We start from the raw sequence: 22,161 nt of genomic DNA, 5'->3' as shown, positions 1-22,161 counted from the left end.
ACTCGATTATATATGATTCGATTATGTAAAATTTAGGACTCGATTGTATACAGTTTGAAAAAAAAAGTTTTTTTTTCATAATTCAAATATGAATAATTTCAAGAAAAAAAATTAACCTTTCAGCATTAAGGTGAAATTTAAGTGGCTTTTATAAGTACAGTGGATTAAAAATCGCGATTTTTGAAGATTTTGATTGAATCTTCATCAGGAATTGTTTATATCGATATTGCAGCGAAATTAAGAGAGATAGAAGTTGGGCGTCAAAGAACAAATTGTAGAGAGGTTAGAGAGCTCTAATTTAATTGATAGAAACAATCAAGTTTAGTATGAATTTTTAGGATAAAATTATTAATTACAAATAAAAAAAACTTTTAAATTTTCCACTTCAAAAATGTTATTTTAATCCACTAATTTAGATGTTCCACTACTATATCCTGTACTAAATTTTCTCATCTTTCAAATGAAAGCAACAAAATCGGATTACGTAGCATACTTTTCAATGTAGAGTCAGTTTGAGCCAACAGAATCCGAAACAAAGAAAAAGTTCTATAAGTCTGTCATCGTTGAAATTCTAACATATGCGTAGAAGGATTTTTTTCGTGAAATATTACCGTCTATCACCTCCTGAAAGATTCTGGAAAAAATATTTTTTTTATATGAGAAAGGTGTTTTTTCACTTTAAGGGAATGAATCAAAAATTCAAATTAATACCATAATTGGGACACTTACCCTAATAATTGACAATTTAAGACATAAAAAAAATTAGGAAAAAATGTTCTGTATCTCGATATATATTTTCCTAGTTGATCTGAGTGAATTCAATAACAAAACGTTGTTCAAAACAAGTAGAATAGTTTGCTCATCGAGTCTTTCAAATTATGTAGAATTCAACTTATGTGAAATACGTTCAACGACGGATTCCAGTGAGAGCAATCTTGTTGCAGATAAATTCAGAATATTCAATGATTTCAGCTCCACTATTTCCTGAATTGAGTTAATCTCATTTGCTCTAAAAAAAACTCACAAACAAGCGCATCGTAAGGATTTTGTGAGTCGCATCGTGCAACTGGATCGATCTACAGAATGGACCTTTTACCTGAAATTTATTTTCATCAAAAATACAAACAACAATAGCTGAATTTTTTATGGCTCCCAACTCGGTGGCTCATCAATTATGATTGAAAAATCCGAATTATCCATTTTCTCGATTAGCTCGTAGTCCTATCATTGGTTTCAATCGAGATTGAACGATTTAAATACATTAGCCACAGCGAATGGGATGTTGTTTTCTATTGACCCAAAATACTCATATAAGATTGATACGCCTTGTTCCTAAAGGGATAGTCTTCAATGTTCGGACTGTCAGAATCCTTCTCCTGGTCGGCTGTCTCATTTGTGTAGACCCCAATGCCTGTTTAGATTGGAAATTTTCTAATTATCTATATTGTATTAGATTAATCGGGAATGTTCAAATCGATTGCAACATAGATTGATCTCTCATAAATTCACCAAGAAATGACTGAGAAATAAGCGCTCGAAATGAGGAATTTTCGTGAAGTGGTCGATGTTCAGTTTTTCAATTTATGCTCTCAATATGTTCTCGTAATCCTACGCCAAACCGTATCAATGGTTCATTCAGATATTCACAATTATTGCTACAAAAAATTTCAAAGAAATGGAATGAGCCTGAGCGCATATTTAGTTTTCATATTCACATATTCACTTAAATTTTATATTTTTTATTTATCTATATTTATCTATTGTAAGGCTAACCGATTCACGTACGACGTAGACTTCTGCATTTTTTCACCATAGATCGAACATGAGAAAGCAGAACATTACGCTACCAATGAATTTAAAAAAAAAAGGATTCAATTATTGAAATTAAATGAATAAAAATGATTATTGTATAAGATTATTTTAAACATATTTAAAAAAATATTTTAAAACTTGTGTATAAAATCCCAAAAATCTGTATCTACAGATTCGCGGTTTCAAAAAGCTTAAAAAATCTGTATAAATACAGATTGTTCTGTAGATATGGTAATACTGAAATGCAACTGTTTAAGATATGGTAACACCGTCCCGAAAAAACATTGGATTTTAACGATTTATAAAGTCTTTTCAAATACAAGTTAAATATTCGAATCTCTCGTAGCGGTGTTATAAGGTTTATTGTGGAAGGTTTTTATACATTGCGCAGGTAGTTGTGCTCTAAAAATCGGCAAGTGTTTGTCTCGGAAACTATGCGGCCGATTTAACTAAAAATTGACTAGAAAACTTAAAAATCTATTCTCCAAAAGCGGTTTTCAAATAAAAAAATTGCCAATATGGAGGATGTATTTTTTTCAATTGTTGTACCAAAAATTGTCACTTAAAATCTCATATGGAATTGAAAACATTTACCTCACTTAGACTACGGTGCGCGGTAGTGAAGGAAGCAAACTTTGAATTAATATGTTACTCAATGTGTCTGGGGTCATCAACATTTGTGATGTCTAGTCTCGCTCCAACCAGCGAGCTGTCAACAGTTCTACTTAATGCTGGTATCACACTCAGTGGTTTTCCTCGATACGAAGTCCGTAAGCATAAGGCGTGATGCATAAATTACGTGACGCTAATAATCCAGATTTTAGACCCCCTCCCCCTCCTTACATGAAGCAATTTGTATCTATAATACACATAAAATAAAGCAACCCTGACCCACTTTCGGATAGTGTGTTGTGAAGAAAAATGTCGCATACAATGAAGCGTCTTGCGTCTTGAGTACACCGCGAGTAATCGGTTTTCCACCTTACTAACCATAGATGTAAGAAAAATTGTTTATATATATAGTTTTAAATTATATTTAAGAATTCGGCTCCTTTAAACTTATGTAACTGAGCCTGTAAAAATAAACGAATTAATAAAAAAAAAACTTTATAAAATCGTGTTCGGTACACATTTTGAAAAAAACTTCTTTTGTGCGGTAGATAGGAACCGCATAAAAAAAGTTTCTCCAAGAAAATAACTCAAATCCATACCGTTCACCGTTCAATTTCTTTTTGTTTCCCTGCTTTGCGACGGGACAGTTTGCCTTTTCGGTTGCGTGTGGTTGTTTTGTGCTTTTAGTTGCATGTCGAAACGTGTTGCTGTTAGAAATCATGTCATGAAAACACTTAGAACAACTTAGAGCATTTGATGGGAGGAAGGGAATGATTTCAGAAGTGGATAATTGAGACGCAAATATGATTTTTTCGCACTGAAATGCATATAAACCATCGAAAAAAAAACTAAATGGACGATAACTTCGTCAAATATGCTTCTTTTCATGTATCGCACCAAAAAAATCGCACAAGAACAGAAAACCGCACAAAAAATCGCACAAAAAAAATTCGCGCAAAAAAACCGCACAAAACAGGTTTTACTGTACTTGTAAACACTGGGATAGTGCCCCCATCACAAGATATGAAGTAATGGAGACTCATGATGGACAATATTCTCAGTGAAATGCTTTCAAAAATAGAGTCTCAATAATATTTGGACAATTGAATAAAACATTCCACGAAAAACCAGCAAGAATTTATGCAAGGTCTCAATATTTTGCAAAATTTCATTGCTAATATCATTGCGTCTCGCCTCAGAAAAAAAAGGTGCCGAAACTACAGCCAAACTAGCGTTGGCAAAAATATCATCTTTGGCAGAAAACAATGCTGTTTTTTGTGTCGAAGGGCGAAATGAACAAATAAAAGCACATTTTTCAAAAGTGATAAATTGTTTGTATGTAATGGGTGCTATCTGTCTCTCAGACTGAACATCAGCTTGGAATTGTATCTAAAAAAAAGCCAAACGATGCCAAGCAGGGATCGAGCCAAAACCGACTGGAATGTGAAGCTGTTTTACACGACTTCGCTATCCACATTACCACTCGTACTCGTACTAAAAAGTGCCCCAAACCAAATCACCAGCTGTAGGCAAATATTGTATAGGATATTAAGTAAGAATTTTTAGCGGTTTTTTTGAGCCCCTATGTGGTTAAACATAGGATCTATAATGAAAAACGTACTTTTTGGTTTATTTCACGCCATCCTCAATAGCTTCGAGATAAAAATTTAAAAAAAAAATGAATGTACATCTCACTACGGTGTATCAAGAAAAATTATCAAAAAAAAAATTCATCAAAAATTGAAGTACTAAAAACAATATTGAAATTTTGAAATGTTTTTTTTTGGGATTTAGAGTTTCAGTAATTCATATTTTAATGTATTCCTACGGCTTCTCTAGATATGTGTGATTTTTTTCAGTGTTGTGCGGCACAAAAAAAAATGTTTTTATATTTCCAAAGGGCCTGGCTGGGTAAGGGAGTAAAAAGTACCTCACAAACCAAATCACCAGCTGTATGGAAAATATTGTATAGGATACTAAATATGAAATTTTGACAGTAGTACCATATATTTGAGTTCTTACATGGCACAACATAAGATCCATGGTGAAAAAGGCACCTTTTCGTTTCTTTCACGCCATTCTCAATAGCTTTGAAACAAAAATACGAAGAAAAAAATACTGAAAGTACATCTTACTAAGATGTATCGATCATTATTTTCAAACAATTTTTTCATCAAAAAATCAAACACTAAAAAAAATTGGAATTAATTTTTATTGGCAGACTTATCTCACTTCTTAACTAGGCGAACCTAGCCAGAATTTTCACCTGCCCCCGGGCTTCTGAATGCCAAAGGGGGACTAGGCTCTGCGGAATGCACGTATCTGCATGCTCGTGCTGTTTCAGTCCTGACCGAGAAATTGTCGGACAATCGCGCAGGTGCTAAGGATGACCGACTTTTGGATGCCGGCCAATTCCTTCTCCATGTTCAACACCTTTAGCGCTTCCAGAAGTGTCTTCGGGACAATTCCAGTTCCAGAGAGAACGACTGGAACAATTCTTGGGACCTCCCTTAGCCCCCACAGTTCCTTGAGCTCCACGGCCAATGGTCGGTACTTGCAGATTTTGCGACCGTGGGTCTCCTCCAGATTCTGGTTCAGTGGAATAGCGACATCGATGATGGTGACTTTGCGGTCGCTCTTGTCGTAAACCATTATATCTGGGCGGTTGTGGTGGATCGAGAGGTCGGTCAGAACAGTGCGATCCCAGTACAGCTTGAAACGGTCATTTTCCAGGACAGGTGCAGGCAGGTACCGGTAGTTTGGTACGTTGTCTTCCAGTAGAGCACATTGGAGCGCCAGTTGTCGATGAACAATACGGGCCACGTTGTTGTGGCGCTCGGTGTAGGCTGCGTTGGCCAAAACGGGACAGCCTCCCATAATGTGCTCTATGTTTTCACCTGGTTGATGGCACATCCGGCAAATGTCATCAACGTCTTGATGCCAGACGTACCGCCTGCAGTTTCTCGTCGGCATTATCCTGTCCTGGATGGCTATCATGTCGGCTTCTACTACTGAAGAGAGTTCACCACGCGTTAGCCACAGATTAGATGCGGCCTTGTCGACGTGTGGCCGGTCCAGTTGATGGGGGTGGGCACCATGCACTGCCTTCTGCTTCCAAGCTGCAATCTTCTCCTCCACTGTCTGCAGATTGCAGTTGAGTTGGTACTCCGCTTGCGCCAAGTGCAGAGCGCTGTATCCTCTGTCGGCGGCGCAGACAGCCCGGTATAGCGCGTTTTGGTTGGCGCGTTCTGCGAAGTACTCGCGCAGTTGTCGTACCTGGGCAACACACAGTGCAGATATGTCGACTATTCCAAGTCCCCCTTCTTTGCGTGGCAGTGAAACTCTCTCCAGTGCCGATTGAGGATGGTGCATTCCGGCCTCTTTGAATGCTTTCCTCATCCTCCTCTCAAGGTCCTCTAGGTTAGTTTTGCTCCATTTGACTACACCAAAACTGAAGGTCAGTAGGGGAACCGCGAATGTGTTGATCGCGCGTACCTTGTTCCCCGCGTTGAGGAAAGTCCTCAGGACACAGTTCACTCGACTCAAGAACTTGTCTCGCAGCTCCGTCTTGATGTCGGAGTGGCGAATCCCGGTGAGCTGTCGGAATCCAAGATATTTATAGGATTCGCCACGAACCATGTCTCTTATGAACTCGCCGTCATAGACCTCGTAACCTCCGGATTCGGTAAGCTGCCCTTTCAGCAGATGGACACAGCGGCACTTGTCGAGGCCGAACTCCATGCAGATGTCCCTGCTTATGTCTTCGACAACCCGGATAGCTACACCTAGACGCTGACGTGAATCAGCGTAGACCTTGAGATCATCCATGTAGAAGGTATGGGTCACTTCTTCGTGGGCGCCGTCGCCATACCTTATTTTATAGCCATGACCGTTTCTATTGAGCGTCCTACTGAGGGGGTTCAGTGCCAGACAAAACCAAAGCGGGCTGAAAGAGTCGCCTTGGAATATCCCCCTCTTTATCTGCAGCGTTCTAGACTGCAACACATTTTCCCCATCACTGAGGTGCAGAGACGTGCTCCACTGCCTCATCGCATGCTGCAGGAACCTAACGACGACGGGATCAATCTTGTATAGCTCCAATACCCGGACGAGAAACGAGTGAGGTATGGAGTCATAAGCCTTCCTGTAATCGATGTAGGCCATACTTAGGTTCCGCTGGTTATATACCGCCTGGCCGACTATGGCTGCGTCGATGATGGCCTGGTCTTTGCAGCCATGCGTATTTTTCCTGCATCCTTTCTGCTCTTCTGCGATGATATGGTGTTGTTCGCAGTGGGCAGAAACTTTGGCGGTTATGATGCTGCTTAATATCTTGTACAGACTCGATAGGCACGTTATCGGCCTGTACTTTGATGGGTTCAATGTGTTGCTGTCTTTCGGGAGGAGGAATGTGACGCCACGGGTGGCGAATTCAGGGAGGTTGTGTGGGTCACGTAGCACCTTGTTGAAGCACTCAGCTATCTTTTGATGTGCGACGGTCAGCTTCTTGTGCCAGAAGTTCTGAACACCATCGGGGCCCGGTGCTGCCCAGTTCCTCAGGTACCGCGAGGCTTCGCGGACATCGTTCTCTTCGACGATGATAGCTGGCATCTCTCCAATTTCACCACAACTCTCCTCCTCCCGTCTTAACCACATTTGCCCGTCGCGATGTTGTACTGGGGTCTCCCAAATACCAGCCCAGAAGTTCGTCACATCGCTAATATCTGGCAAACCTTCGCGGTAGTCGGGCTTCTCGTCGCTAATGTGGTCGTAGAACGCTTTTTCGTTATCTCTGAACATCCGATTTTGTTCCTGGCGCTTTGCAGAGTCAGAGTAACGTTTCAGCCGTTTAGTTAGGACGCTCAATTGCTGTACCAGTGTGTCGAGTTTTTCCGTCAGCTGGTGAGCTCCCAGCTGGCGAAGTTCAGTAGGCCGCACGATCACAGCAACTTGGCGACATAATTTCGCCGATCTGTTGCCTCTTTTGTACGCCATCAGTCTTCCAATTGCGGCGCGCTTGTTTAGGATCCGTTGCTCCAATCTCCTTCGCCATGGAGGCTCACGCCTTTCACGGAGATGTTGGAGCAGTCCGCCTCTTGGCCTAATACGGTATCCTAAACTTTTGGCGGTCGCCACAGCAGCACAGTAAACTTTCAGTTGCAGCTCCTCCATGTTCTCAGCATCAACCAAGTGCAGCGGAAGAACGTGCTCGTTCATGAGCTTTACTGCACTTGTCAGCCTGCGGGAATGCTGCAACTTCGGGATCCTGGGGCGCGACAATGGGTCTGTGTCGCGGAACTGTGAGATCGCCTCGTCGTAGTGGAAGACCAGATCGCGTAGTAGTTGTTGATCTGGCTGTGGGTCTTCCGGCTCAGGGGGTTGTAGTACTGTGGCCTCCACTGGTGCTGATTCGCGTGCCCCACTCGCGAATGAATTGCTCAGCCGTACTGAACTTCGTCTCGACACATCGCTTGCTCTGTTGTTCCTGGAGCTTATTTCTCTCTGCACCTGCTGCTTGATCTCGTCGATTTGCGTTTGGGAGAGCATGTTGTTGCGTACTATCGCTCTACGCCTCGCGTTCATCGCGTTCTGATCAAGCCTCCCGACGAACTCTGGATACGCTTCCTCGAACATTGTTAGTATTCGAGGGCGACCGCTCATGTCCGTCTCCAAAGCAGTGCAGATGTAATAGGCGCGGATCACGAATTCATTCATTTCGTGTGTCCACATGATCCGGCGCCTAGTGGTACCCACAAGTGTGGACGACTGTCGTCTGGCAGTCGCAACACGTCTCGTAGGCGCAGCGTTTCTTGGGTGATGTCGATGGCTGCTGTTTCCGTGTGGCGGTAGCTCTTCGGGTTGAACCCGGCTGGTGGCCCGCTCTTGCACATCGCCCTCCAGCCGCTGGCCGCTCGCTCTTACGCCCGTTCCAGGACCAGCTCCAGTTCGGGGACCCTCCTCGGGTGATCGCATTCTAATTAATCTTCGTGATCGTAGCTCCATGTTATTGGGTGTATCTCCTTTGCCCGGGAGACAGCGGGTTGGCAAGGCCTCCATGACCCGGGAGGCCTTCCCCGGGAGAGATATAGCGCTCTGACTCGCTCGCACCCCCTCACTTAGCCACTTTCGACACCCGTTCTCGGAGCCAAGACCAGGTGTGTGTTTCCAGTTCACGCCCGATCTAAAAATGTCGTCATATGATCTTCGTGGAGGCGTGAGATAGGAACATTTGAGACCAACAGGCAGGCTCCTACCCTATGTTGATCCCCATTTGAGAACCATAAGAGAACCATTTATTTTTATTTTAAATTAAATTTCATTTTTTTTTTTATTTTGAGAATTTAGTTTGTTAATTTAGTTTGTATTCAAATTTCTTCCCACGTCTATTTTTGGTATATGTGATTTTTTTTCAATATTTTTAGAGTGTTGTTCGTATTTTCTTGTGTGTTGTTTTTTCACATGTGGTGTAATTTTTTCTTGAATTTTTAGGATTACTCGAAAAAAAAATTGTTTGGACTTTGGGCATTTTTAATTTATTTTGAATTCAGATTCTCAGTACTGCTTCATTTTTATTTAAATTTTGTTTTTTATGTGTGTTTAATGTGTTTATGTGTTATTTGTCGGTATATTTAGAACATTGCGCTGATTTTTTTCTCGTGTCTTAAACTATAAGAGATTATCTTTATATTGGATTTAGATAGTTTACCAAATTCATGGGAGTCAGCAGTAGGATACAGCTCTGTGAGAAAAAAATAATGTCCTTGTGGAAAAATCATTCGGATTAATGAGAAGAACACTTAAAAAATCCAAATTATTATAATTTTTTAAATTTTAATTTTACAATTGAAAACCATGAATACAATAAAATAATCGATTTCAAGAAAATAACAAAGTTATTTTTGTGTCTCGCAATGCTCTTTAAAATTCAGGAAAAAATTACGCCACCTGTATAAAAAAAGACACATACGAACGCATTTAAATATAAATTAGAGCAGAAGTGGGCCTCAGAGTTATATTTTTTTCAAAATTTCGAAATGCCAGAAAATATATAAATTTTTTTTGTACTGCGTATTTAAATTTTTTTCATTATTAGATTATTTGATGAAAAAGTTGTTTGAAGATATTTGTCGATACACCTTAGTAAGATGTACCTTCAGTATTTTTTCTTAATTTTTGTTTCAAAGCTATTGAGAATGGCGTGAAAAAAACCGAATAGGTGCATTTTTCACCTTAGATCCTATTGTGTACCATATAAGGACTCAAATATACTGTACTACTGCCAAAATGTTTTATTTAGTATCCTATACAATATTTTCCATACAGCTGGTGACTTGGTTTGGGGCCAATTTGTACTCCCTTACCCAGCCAAGTCCTTTGAAACTAAAAAAATAATATTTTTTTTGTACCGCGCAACACTGAAAAAATCTGAAAAAAATCACACATATCTAGAAAAGCCGTAGGAACACATTTAAATATGAATTAGAATAGTACTGAATCTCTGAATCCCAATTTTTTTTTCAAAATTTCAATATTTTTTTTAGTACTTCAACTTTTAATAATTTTTTTTTGATAATTTTTCTTGATATAACATAGTGAGATGCACATTCAGTTTTTTTCCAAATTTTTATCTCGAAGCTTTTGAGGATGACATGAAATAAACAAAAAAATACGTTTTTGACTATAGATCCTATGTTAAACCACATAGGGGTTAAAAAAACCGCCAAAAATTCTTATTTAATATCCTATACAATATTTGCCACACAGTTGGTGATTTGGTTTGGGGGCACTTTTTACTCCCTTACACCCTTTGCCAAATATTAGCTCGATCGGACTTAAGGGAGAGTGGCGCAAAGCGGTCAAATTTTGAGTTTTTTGAAAATCGAAAAATCACCCAATGGGGAGTAAAGGAAATCGGGGTTTTCGAAAAAAAAATTTTGAAGCCAAATGTCTTAAAATTAAATCTGTCAAAAATCGAAACTCTGGGACTTAGTTTTTTTTCGGAATACGAGACGAAACGTATTGTTTTAAGTGCCAATAAAAATAGTTATCTCGCTTTTTCATTCGGAACATGCTACGAAATGTTGATTTGCACAATAATATACCCCATGCGAAATATTACCTCATCCGAACTTCATTTATTAGTGTTGCAGAGTTGAGTTTTTTGAAAACCGAAAAATCACCGGAAATCGGGGTTTTCAAAGATTTCTTTTGATGCCAAATGTCTTAAAATTGCATGACACGTCGAGATTTACAGTTATCTGATTTTTTTTTTGTCAAAAGTCGACTTTGCAGACGGAGAAACGAAAGTTCCAAAAGAAATTTTTTTTTTGACAATTTTTTTCGAGATAACAGTAAATCTCGACGTTTCATGCAATTTTAAGATATTTTGCATCACAAATTCTTTTTTCGAAAACCACGATTTCCTTTACTCCCCTTGGGTGATTTTTCGATTTTCGAAAAACTCAAACTTTGACCGCTTTGCGCCACTCTCTCTTAAGTCCGATTGAGCTGATATTTGGCATACGGTGTTTTTTTCGAGGTGGTGAACATTTTTTATGTGTCTCTTGTTTCGCTCTTATATTGCTGTAGCATATGCATTATAAACAAACTCGTCTCTCGCTTGAGTAAATGCTGTACCAGTAAGAAAGGATAGCACATTTTTTGTTATTTTTAAGCTCCTTCAATGTTATACATCAGGATGTAAAAAGATGTGCTTAAAATTAATTATGGGTGTACGAATATTCCCTTTTTCAACATTGTATCTAATCCTCCAATAATACAGAATCTCATCGTCAAGTCCAAATGCCTTCTGTCTTAAAAGATTCAGTTTTTCCAAAAAAAATTGTGGCGCTACTAAAATATAAAAAATTTAAAATAAACGAAGCATTCTGTAACTTTGAATAATTTCAATTGAAAATAAGAAATGAACTCCAAAAATAGCGATCCGTGAGCGCACGCTGTGTGCAAATACATCACATCTTAGATATGCCTGATACCGGTAGCAGTGATGTATGTTATGTAATCTCAGATGTAAAGCAAATATCCCGAACCAACGGACAGATTAGTTCGCTTCATCAACCAGTAGCCAGTGTTTAGATGAGTGTGGATATTTGTTCCATGATTGCGCTCTCTTGTGGCGCCTCTCCAGTGCCGATAGAGGAGAAAGTATATTAACCCTTTCACTACGAAAACCGTAGACATACGCTCTCATGAAGCCCCCACTTCCCATCGGAATTTGTATTGTTTTTTCCTTCTATCACTGTAATAATAATATGATAAATTCTTATTTTCGGTGCATTTACAATTTATATTTTTTAAATAGTTAAAGTGGTAACAAAAAACCCGGAGACTTCCTCATTAGTGACTGCAACACAGTGACCGACATGCGTGAAAAACACCGCAGTGAAAGGGTTAAAGCATAAATATAACGGTGTCATGATTCTGTGCTGTTCTTTTTTTCTACTCTTATCCCTGAAGTACTTTATTTCCGTATGATTAGACCCCTTTAAATTAGACATGAAAGATTAACGAGCAAACAGAGAGCTCTCCTTCGGCTGCAATATAGGGTCTCTCTCCGCGGAAAGGCAACGATGGGCGCGATTTCGTCGCGAGAAGGAGGCGTGGTATACCCGAGGGGGGTCATAAAAGTCATGTAGCTTATTTGTGCAATTAAACTACAACGGTTTTGTTTCTGTTTAGCTTTTTTCCCCTAACCATTCCATACTTTCGCTCAGAGTTGTTGCACTTGGTTGGCACGTTTGGTTGTCGATTGGGGATAAAACGATTCCACTAGCTCCGACCCGAGATGGCAATAACGGAAAGGATCGATACGTGCCAGTAGCACGTGTTGGGAGTCAGCACACATCGCGAGGTACTAATGTGTTGCCCGCCGGAGATGTATGAACGAAGTCGACGAGCAAATTGCGCGATGTAGTTGATGAATTTCGCTCCGCATAGCAGCGATCGTGAACCGGTTCCAGGTATAGCTCATTCCGAAGGCACGAACACAAGACATCATTTGCGAATTTTAAAATATATGTATATCGCATGCCCACGTGAAAATGTAACGCACGGTGTGTATGCAAAATTGAACTAAATAAAGTGCTTCCTACTATTGCGTTGAGTGTTGAGTGGTAGCTTTAGGTCGCGACTAAATTACGCATAGGTACATCAACTGTGTCGCTTAATATAACGAACTCGTTTATAACACATCAATCGATAAGTGCGAATCGCTGTTGACGGATCGAACTAACTTTCAAGAGAGCCAATCTTACGTGCCAAATTGATACGCACGTTATAGTCAAAATTATCAAAAGTTTGCTTCCCTACATTTGTGATTTTCCAAAATTGAACAATCTGTATGTTCCGTGTCGATAAAACATCACATCATATAAATTAAACACAAATTTCTGTATTACTCTGGAATCAATCAAGCAAATGAAACGAAATTTGGCATGTGGAGGTTTTAGGGTGCTATAAATGATTCTATGGTGGTTAGACTCTCCACCCCCCTCTCCAAAGGGGGGCTGCCATACAAATGAAACACAAATTTCTGCACTAAGCGAGAATTAATCAAGCAAATGGAATCAGATTAGGCATTTGGAGGTTTTAGGGTGCAATAAATGTTTCAATGATGGTTAGACTCTCCACCCCCCTCTCTAAGGGGAGGCTGCCATACAAATGAAACACAAATTTCTGCATAACTCGAGAACTAATCAAGCAAATCGAACCAAATTGGGCATATGGAGGTTTTAGGGTACAATAAATGTTTCTATGGTGGTTAAACACTCCACCTCCCTCTCTAAGGGGGGGCTGCCATACAATTGAAACACAATTTACAGGGGGCACACAAACACAAACTTCTACATAACTCGAGAACTAATCAAGCACTATTTGGGATGTGAGGGTTTTTGGGTATGAGAAATGTTTCCATGATTGTATGACACCCCTCCCTCCTCTGGAATGGAGAGGGGGTCCCATAAAAATATTACACATATTTCAACCAAAAATGTTCCAACCAAACATGACAATTGAAAGTTTTCGTAAAACTCTGAAGGAAAGAAGGAAAATTAGGAAAATCAAATTCCCATATATTCTACAATTACATAGTGACAAGTGCTGTTAGTCCATTTGATGTTTGCGGTAGCGAAATTGATCTTTGTTCGAAGATGGAAATGGATTTTAATGTGATGAAACGCACTCCTATATCTTCTTCTATCTATACCAATAATCGCCGAATGTGTTGATAAGAGCAAAACTCGAGGAAGGAATTGTCCGATTTAGGGCTGTCTTTATCCTATCCTATCCTATCCTATTTTCTGTATAAAACATTTATTCCATGTAACGGAGAAACATGTTATTTGCAAGTGGTTGAAAAATCTTGAACGAGAATTGTGTCTGAAAATAGTCTGATATTATAATGGTGAGTTTTGTTAGAAATACTAGGAATTTTATCGTAAAAGGTAAATTCAAAGGGGTCGATTAGAAGATCAATCAATGAACAGTTCTGCGATTGGACCCATTAACGTACTCATAGTAAGAAAAAGGGAATGTTTGAAGGTATTGATAACAAAAACCAAATGTTGGGTGGAACGAAGTTTGCCGGGTCAGCTAGAAGTCAATAAAGATGTTTGCTGATTTCAAACGTGGTGCATCACTTTCATGAAGCGGTTCCCTCGGTAGTTTGTAAATCAAACTCTTAAATCTTTCCTTCAATCGAAAAGCGTTTATTAACCACGAATGCGATCGATCGGCAATCTGGTTACAGCGTTTGATGGTGTTTTGAAAATGATAGACTTCCCTCCTGATGTTATTCGGCATCCTCGCCACTGGTTATGATCACGTGCGCGTATGCATTACAATCCATCTCGGATGGAAACCCTGCTGTTAATTAAAATCAGCTTGCTCGGTTATGTGCCTGGCGAACGAGACCGCTCCTGCCTTTAATTGTTAGCTTGTTTATGCTCGCGTGGCTTCCTCCATCGTCCGCTTTCTATAAATTAATTCTGACGATGCATTTGCCCTGAAGATGAGTGACTTGATATGTTTTTGTTTATGGTGAATACCGAATGCCAATTCGTCTGTGGTTTAGGCTGTGGGCGTTGACTATTGACAAATCGAAATTTGATGATAGAAATCAAATATTTATTTAAGTCTTTTCGATAAATCAGAATTTTTCGGGACTCTACAAATCTTCCTCCCTGGACCAGTCTGGCTAAATGGTATGCCCTCCTCATGGTGAAAACCGAGCATTGTTTACAGCAAATATTTCAGGCTATAAATAGTGCATTTAAAAGTGGTAAGATTCGCTCGATATATTAACATAATCGGAGATTTATCCTCGAATCTTTTTTTATGTGGGTTCGAAAAAAGTTTATGCTTCGATTCCCTCCGCAGCTCTGATTTGATTTTTGGCAGTTGATTGGTATAAAACTTGTTTTTCTGATTTTGAAGTGCAAAATCAGTGTTTTATTTTATATTTCGTTTAATGGTTTGTTTTTATTGGAGTATCCAAATGCTTTTTTCACAGTCATTGAATTAAAAGTCATTAAAAGTATCAATCTCAACAAGATCGGCAGAGATGGCAAATGTGCTGCATGTGCTGCACATCAGCAAAAAACGAATTGGAGACAATAATTATTTCGATTGGTTCGCAAAACTATGTAAAGCGTTGCCTCGCGGCTTCATTATCTGTTTGTTATCGACGACACGGACAGGAAAACACAGAAAGGTACAGAACGAATGAAATTGTAATGTAATTTACTAGCATATCAAATATATAGTAAATAATTTCGAATCGACTTGTATGGTTAATGAGAAGCACCTCGACCCAGAGATGGGTTTATGACGATTCGACGTCATTCGAGATTTATTTAAGTGTTCAAATTATTGTAGGGTATAATTGTAGGTAATTAAAAATGTTGGGTGATTAAAAATATTGTTTATGAGGGCGCTGGTTGTTGTGTGCTCGCTGGCGGAACATTCGTCTTGATAATTATGCTGCCGTTTTAGTTTTTAGTTTGGCTACAGTATGTAAAAATGTATTATCATTCTTTTTTTCAAAATTTGATTTGAAAAACGGCGGCTATATAAATATTTTTTTTTTATTTTTTTATCAAAAATCGTGCTCAAATAAAATCGATACGCTACGCGATAGACAATACAATTTTCCATGTTGGTGTTGGAATAAATGTGTCACGTTTTGGTTTAGCTTATACTGGAATGCGTTGTAATGATTGAAGTAAATTATTTACAATATTTACAAATAATTTACTCTATGTTTTTAGAATAGCAAAGTACTGAGTACTTTGTAATTAATTTCCGTTCCCATATAGCCTTGAAAAAGTTTAAAAAAGTTCAACAATAATTTACTCTATGTTTTTAGAATCGCAAAGTACTTCGTATTTTGTACTTATTTTCTGTTCCCATCCAGCCTTGAAAAAGGCCAATTAGACGATCCAAAACAACTATTCCATAGCCGCCATTATTCCACATTTCTAATAAACTAAACACAACAATAGGTTACCACTTCAATCTTCATTTGGCAACGCAAAAAAACAAAAACAGCACCAATGTTTACATGTGATGCAAAAATATACTATTTTATGAAAACGTTTCATGAAAGACGTAGTTCAACGGAAAAACTTCCAGAATCGAAAACGAAAAAAACTAAACAAAATTAAAACGAAACAAATTTATAAATGTAATGTCCAAAAATAGTGGAATTTTTGTCACAAGTTTAGTTTCCTACAAAGTCTCCACTGCTGTCGTAATATTGGATCGTTGAAAACCTTTGCCCTCGAGTCTCCATCATCGAGGATGCTGTTAGCTCACTCAGAAGATCATGCCAAATATCACTCATATCATGTCAAGCTCTTCAACTCGTAAGTAGTTTTACGTGACATTATGTGTCCCTGCTGTAAAATTTTTCTCAAAATGGATCGAGTGGCTCTCGTCGGAATGGGCACTTTAAATTTCAAGAGTTCAATACATGGGTATACATGAATGGTCGCTGCTATTGCGTCACCGAAAAGCACTACAGGAGACCTTTCGAAGAGGACAACGATAATAAGTGCGATTAGAAGTAGAATGCAAATATGCCAAATTGCCTGCTTTTTCAGAATGAAAAACTAAATCAAAATAAACCGAAAAATAGAAGAATGTCCATCAACTCTAACCATTTATTGCCATTCAAATCCCACATATTACTTCCGCAGAACCAGAACGGGAATGCTTTAACCAGCGCCTGGTTCCCCTCAGATGCACATATCATATTTCTCGTGGCCTATGCTCTTTTCTTGTGCATCTCAACCAGATGCCAAATCGAGCGTCTTATGTTTTCCTCTTGCCTTGTCTCGCCTGCTTGGAAAACCTTCAAGCCGAAGGAAGAAAGTTTTCGTTGGAATACTCTCAGTGATTTTCTCATAAAAATAGGGTTCAATTTCAAAACCATACATGTTGAGGCCGATGCTTGCACAAGCCGCCTCTTGAGCAAACATACTTCGTCCGCCAAATCTCTGCCCCTTGTGGTGGTACATTTCAAACCCCACACGGTGCGATGGATGGATCGGTTTTCGCGCGCTCCACTGTAGCGAAAGAGACGCCAGTTGCCTTGCGTTTTTATTTCTTCTTATTCATCCGATGATGTAAGGATCAACAATCCTTTCTCGTATACCATTCTTGGTGCAGCAGCCGGTAAAACCCGTTCCACCTTCGCGCTCTATACCCGAAAGAGTCAGGAGAGGAATGCCAAGTATGCATATAATTACAATGTTTGCAGAGAAGGTGTAGCGCGGTCGCCAGTCTCGAAGCAGCAACCCTTTTGTTTGTTGTATACACATGCTTGTTGAGCCTTACCCGATAGTGACGTCGGTTATAATCGTTTCCTTGAGGTAATCAAGCTTCCCGTCACGGATGTTAAAATTTAAATCCCCCGGATCAATGATTTCCTCCGCACAGAGACTGCTCAAAACCACAATATTTATGTTTACGTTTTTTTTTTCTCTTTCCATCGATTGCAGGCACATCCCAAAAGCCAAAGCCACCACAATTGCGGAAACGCCGGAACTAAAGCGGATAGCGGAAAATACCAAAATTCAGTCAAACGTCCAATACCACGCCGACTTCGAGAAGCTGAAAGGGAAAGTCACACAGGTAGGCTTCCGACGACTAACGAGGCGTCTTGTTCTTCTGTTCATAAACTCACGTCGTAGCTGCTTCACGAGTCATAAAACAAAGCGACAAACAAACAACTAATTATTCATTTTTGTGTTTATCTTGGAGATGATTTCCTACAGATGGGCTAAACGCTTAATCGCTGATGCAAAATGTTATTTTCATTTTTTTCATTGCGTCATAATGATAACAAAGAAAAACCCCGCTACCCTTAGTAGAAAAAACTGTTCACCGCGTCTTTTTATGTATAACCCTGGAACAAAGTGCGGGTGAGATTTCATCCGAGCAAAGCGTTGCATGATTTTAAACGATGATGGAGTAAATGCTTTCTTTTGTTGAGTTTTGTTTTCCACCAAATTAAATCAACTAGCTTATCACCATATTTTTTTAACATGAATTAGAATTAAATTTTGAATAACTCAAAAACCATTCTTCGTTTTCCTTTCATTGTTGGACCGTGAACATCTGAATTTTGATTACACTTCAATGATTCCATAGAACCTATCGTTGTTACTGAGGGAACTTGAATAACTTCGAAAAAGAGTGTAATTTTTGTGAATAATTCAAACTTAAATTTGAATGTCTCGAGAACGGATGCTTTTAGGGAGTTCAGGAAAATACTTGAGATTTGAAAAATTCACTTAAAGATTTTTTTTCTTAAAATTCTTCATCCTGGAAATTCAATCAATCTTTCGGTTATGTTTTATAGTTTTTACGTTCGAAATTTGAAATAAATTTGGTCACGTTTTTATGAAATAACTTTAACGTTAATCACTATTTTTGTCATACATCCATATCACATACCGATCGAATCGGATAGTGTTTGATAAATTATGATTCCTTTATTTGTAAACAGTGAAAATCAACGAAAATTGGAAGCATTAACATTTGTTCTGTACACTTTTGTGCTTTCCATAACGAATAATTATTTCAACAACGAGGTACAATATATTAGGTTGGGGAAAAAGTTATCCATTATTTTCTCGGTAGCTGGCTTTAGTGATCAATATCTCGCTTAATATCGATAATACAATTTCAAGTTTAAGCTCGTTGTACAGGTGTTGGTTGTTGGAATTTTTTTGCCATTCTAAAAGTAGTTTAATAATGTCTCTATCATAGAGGTCCTTATTGTCCTTATTGGCGAAAAACTCTAGCAATAGATTTTTACCATCTTCTCTTGATCATGATTTCCTATCACTCTGGAAATTTAGCAATGCGAGAAAAAAGTGATAATAGCTTGAATCCAGGCAGGGTTGCCATGATAAAATCTGTATTTTTAGTCTAAAAAAAACTTTATATCTTAGTAATCGGTATTGAAATCTGTATCAAATGTGAAAGCCATTTTGTTGCCGGTAAATTCAACATTTTCTATGGTTTGAGCAAAAATGTTTTTTGAATAAAAAAAACCATCATAAAATGTCCAATCATAAAACACACAAAATTTGGCAAGAGAACGAGAACGTGTTTTATCGAAAATGTAATCCTGCCAAAACGTCTCGGTCTTTCTTTTAGATTTTTTTTTTAATATTTAAAAAACTTTGAAAGCAAATGAAATTTCACGTGAGTATGAGCACACTTTTGTATTTCACATTTTCTGTGCTAAGCTGAGCTAAGCAGTGTTATTTATTTATTTCTAGGTAACCCGGTGAACATCGTCCCGCCCAAAACTGATTTTTTTATATGAATTATTTCACGTTCACATTCACGTTTTCTTAATAAGCGAATAGTTGTGGGTTTAATCGCAGAACTCTTCATTGATTGGTCTTCTAATTGGTATTTTACAATTTTTCTTTTACTAGAAATTTCCTAGTACTTCTATCAAAGCTCGTTATTATTATATAAATTTGTTTTCAGACACGATTCTTGATTCACTTGCAAATAACATATTTCTCCGTTATACGGAATACATGTTTGATAGGAAAAAGTAAGTTTTCATTCATAATTTTTATTTTCAAAGCGCGTTATTCTACCTGAGAATCAATTTGCTATTTTCGCCTCACACCAACGAAACACGCAGCCTAATACCGCAAACACAAAATTCAATCAAGCTAACAACAATGTCATTCAAGAACATATAATTAATTTCATTCGAACTTTCCCTCAAAGTTTAAAAAATATTCTACGGGCAGAGTCGAATACAACAAAATAAAACCGCCTCAAATAAGACCATTCCATACTCGGGGTTTGCGCTTACCAACACATTTGGCGTTCCACTTTGATTTATATAGATAACGCTAACCAATAACGCAGGCGTTTGCATAAGAATGTAGGACATCATGCTACATATGAATGTCGAAAACAGATGATTCTCATTTGAACAGATTAGAAGGTTATAAGAACAAAATGGGTGAAAGGGGAAAATAGTATTAACATCAAGTCGTAACTTTCATTGGAACGTTCTTTAAAAATCTGTATATTCTGTATGATACCCCAAAAATCTGTAATCTGTATCTACAGATTCTTGGTCTCAAAAAGTCGAAAAAATCTGTAGAAATACATATTATTCTGTAGATATGGTAACCTTGGTTCCAGGCCCGGACTCTCGGAATTGCGTGGCCTTGTGCTGTCCTGATGGGACACGATGCCTCTTCTGTTGGCCAATTCAGGACGTTTCTGGTCAATCGCTTGCTTTCAAACGGTTGACATTTGTTGACAGTAGAGATCTTAATTTAGTGTATTGCATGTCCGTTTTCGACGCATTTGGTATACATAAGGCATTCCCGATGACATATTCCATTCTTGTTGCAGCTAGCAATCAGAGAACAGTATTGTCTATTTTTAGCATAAGCAATAGGAAAGACACAGCGGCTTTGCTCGATACATAGGAAGAGTGGTAGATATGACAAATAGTGTTATAATTTTGTTCAGTGGGAGCACACCGTGTCGATTTCTTGTCGTCTGGTGAAGAATGCTTCTGTATTTCTGCATGACATGCACGCATTGTTGTTGTTTTTGGGTGTTGCCAAAGGAAGAAACAAGTAGTTAAGAAATCAGGAATAATAGTGCCGATGAAACGTAATATACCAGTGACCTAGTCTGTGCCTGATATAAGGATACAAATTGCGGCAAAGTTTGAGTATTGTTCTCGCGAGCCCAAGAATAAGTCATCAATCATCCATCTTCAACTGCTTCTATAAAACCACACAAACCATCAGGGTCACCAAAACTTTTCACATAAGATTTTTTCATAAAACTTCTTAGATAATATCCGAATTGGTAAACATGGGATTTTAATAAAATAATTTCGTAATACTATTTCTGCAATGCGATCGTATAAAAACCCCTATAACATCGGTGACTGACACCGAGCTTTCCGTTCAGGCCGCCTCAGCCACCGGTGACTGACAGTATAAAATATGATGATAAAGGAAGAAATTTATTTATTTTTTTTTTGCAGAAATTTTACTGCTTTCGAGCAGGAATACCTTTTTACGATAAGAAACGATGGCCCTAATACGTTTAAAAATTTCCATCGAGTAAATTTTAATTTTCCATTACTACACTTCGTATTGCTGTACTACGACATCAGCGCGTGGCCTGACGGGAAAGTCGCTATAAAACCGCGTTTCACTCAACGTGTTAAATGATCTTGGTATGTACGATTTAAGGTGTTTTCACGCAACTAGTAAATGCAAATCGATTTTCCTTTGTGAAAATCATATGTAATCAAGACGTTTGTTCAGAAGCCCCAAGATTCTAGTTTGCTAATAATACCGTAAGGCGTTCAAATTATTCAAATTTTATGTTTTTTAACGATTTTATTCAAAGAGTAATTATGATCATGGTTTGTCCGATTTTAGAAATAATCTTTTTTGAATAAAAAAAAATTCAAGTAGATATCATATCATCATTGCTTGAGTTTACAGTCATCAAATTGATCCATTCAAAATTTAGGGTTTCTTCAGAATATTACCTTTTCTTGGGCATTTCAAAAGTGTACAGCACTCAACACAGAGGAACTTTATTTCTGATTCGCGCCAAACGGATGCCATAGTAACCATGTGGACAAATCAACACCATCGAACAAACCATGACAAGAATTGAGGTCATCGAGATGCATAAATTAAATTATTTAGATTACCATGATGTTTACAATATTTGTCAGTGTCATAATCCATAAAAGGCCTGAATACGTACCAAATAATCATCTGGTGGTTGATTAAAAGTTAGATCAAATGAGGGGCGCATTGACACCAATACAAGGTAAATTTTATAAACTTTTATAATACATATGTGAATCCTTAAAAATATCCTATAAAACAACTGTAAATCACCTTATCTATGTTGTGACGGCAAAAGTTCCTCTTGGAACGCCACTCGAGAGAGATCAATGAAGATTTTCTGAAAATAAAAGTGGAATGAAAAGATTTTTAGGCCAAGAACACATATTTTATTATGGAAACCCTGGTCAGGATATGTTTGTTCAAGGATAATTGTAACTCATTCATTTTAGCCTAAGCGTGTTGTTTGACTATCGTAACAACATGTGACAAGACACCCAAAAATGGTAAAAAATAAAAGAATGATGTTCAAGAGACGACCGCATCCTTGACGCAGGACTAC

At 38.2% G+C, this 22,161-nt stretch overlaps 1 protein-coding gene across 1 annotated transcript in view; it reads left to right on the top strand.

Annotated features, from left to right (window-relative positions):
• Nucleotides 1-22,161, top strand: part of LOC129764146 (LIM and SH3 domain protein Lasp) — a 148,705-nt gene that overhangs the window by 94,113 nt on the left and 32,431 nt on the right. Inside the window, exon 3 of the mRNA XM_055762963.1 lies at nt 17,445-17,577. Coding sequence (XP_055618938.1) covers nt 17,445-17,577 — 133 coding nt within the window. The remainder of the gene's footprint in view (nt 1-17,444; nt 17,578-22,161) is intronic.

This window comes from Toxorhynchites rutilus, chromosome 2 (assembly GCF_029784135.1).
Source record: "Toxorhynchites rutilus septentrionalis strain SRP chromosome 2, ASM2978413v1, whole genome shotgun sequence".
NCBI lineage: Eukaryota > Metazoa > Arthropoda > Insecta > Diptera > Culicidae > Toxorhynchites > Toxorhynchites rutilus.
Note: the sequence above shows the minus strand (reverse complement) of the source record. Positions and strands in the feature narration are given on the sequence as shown.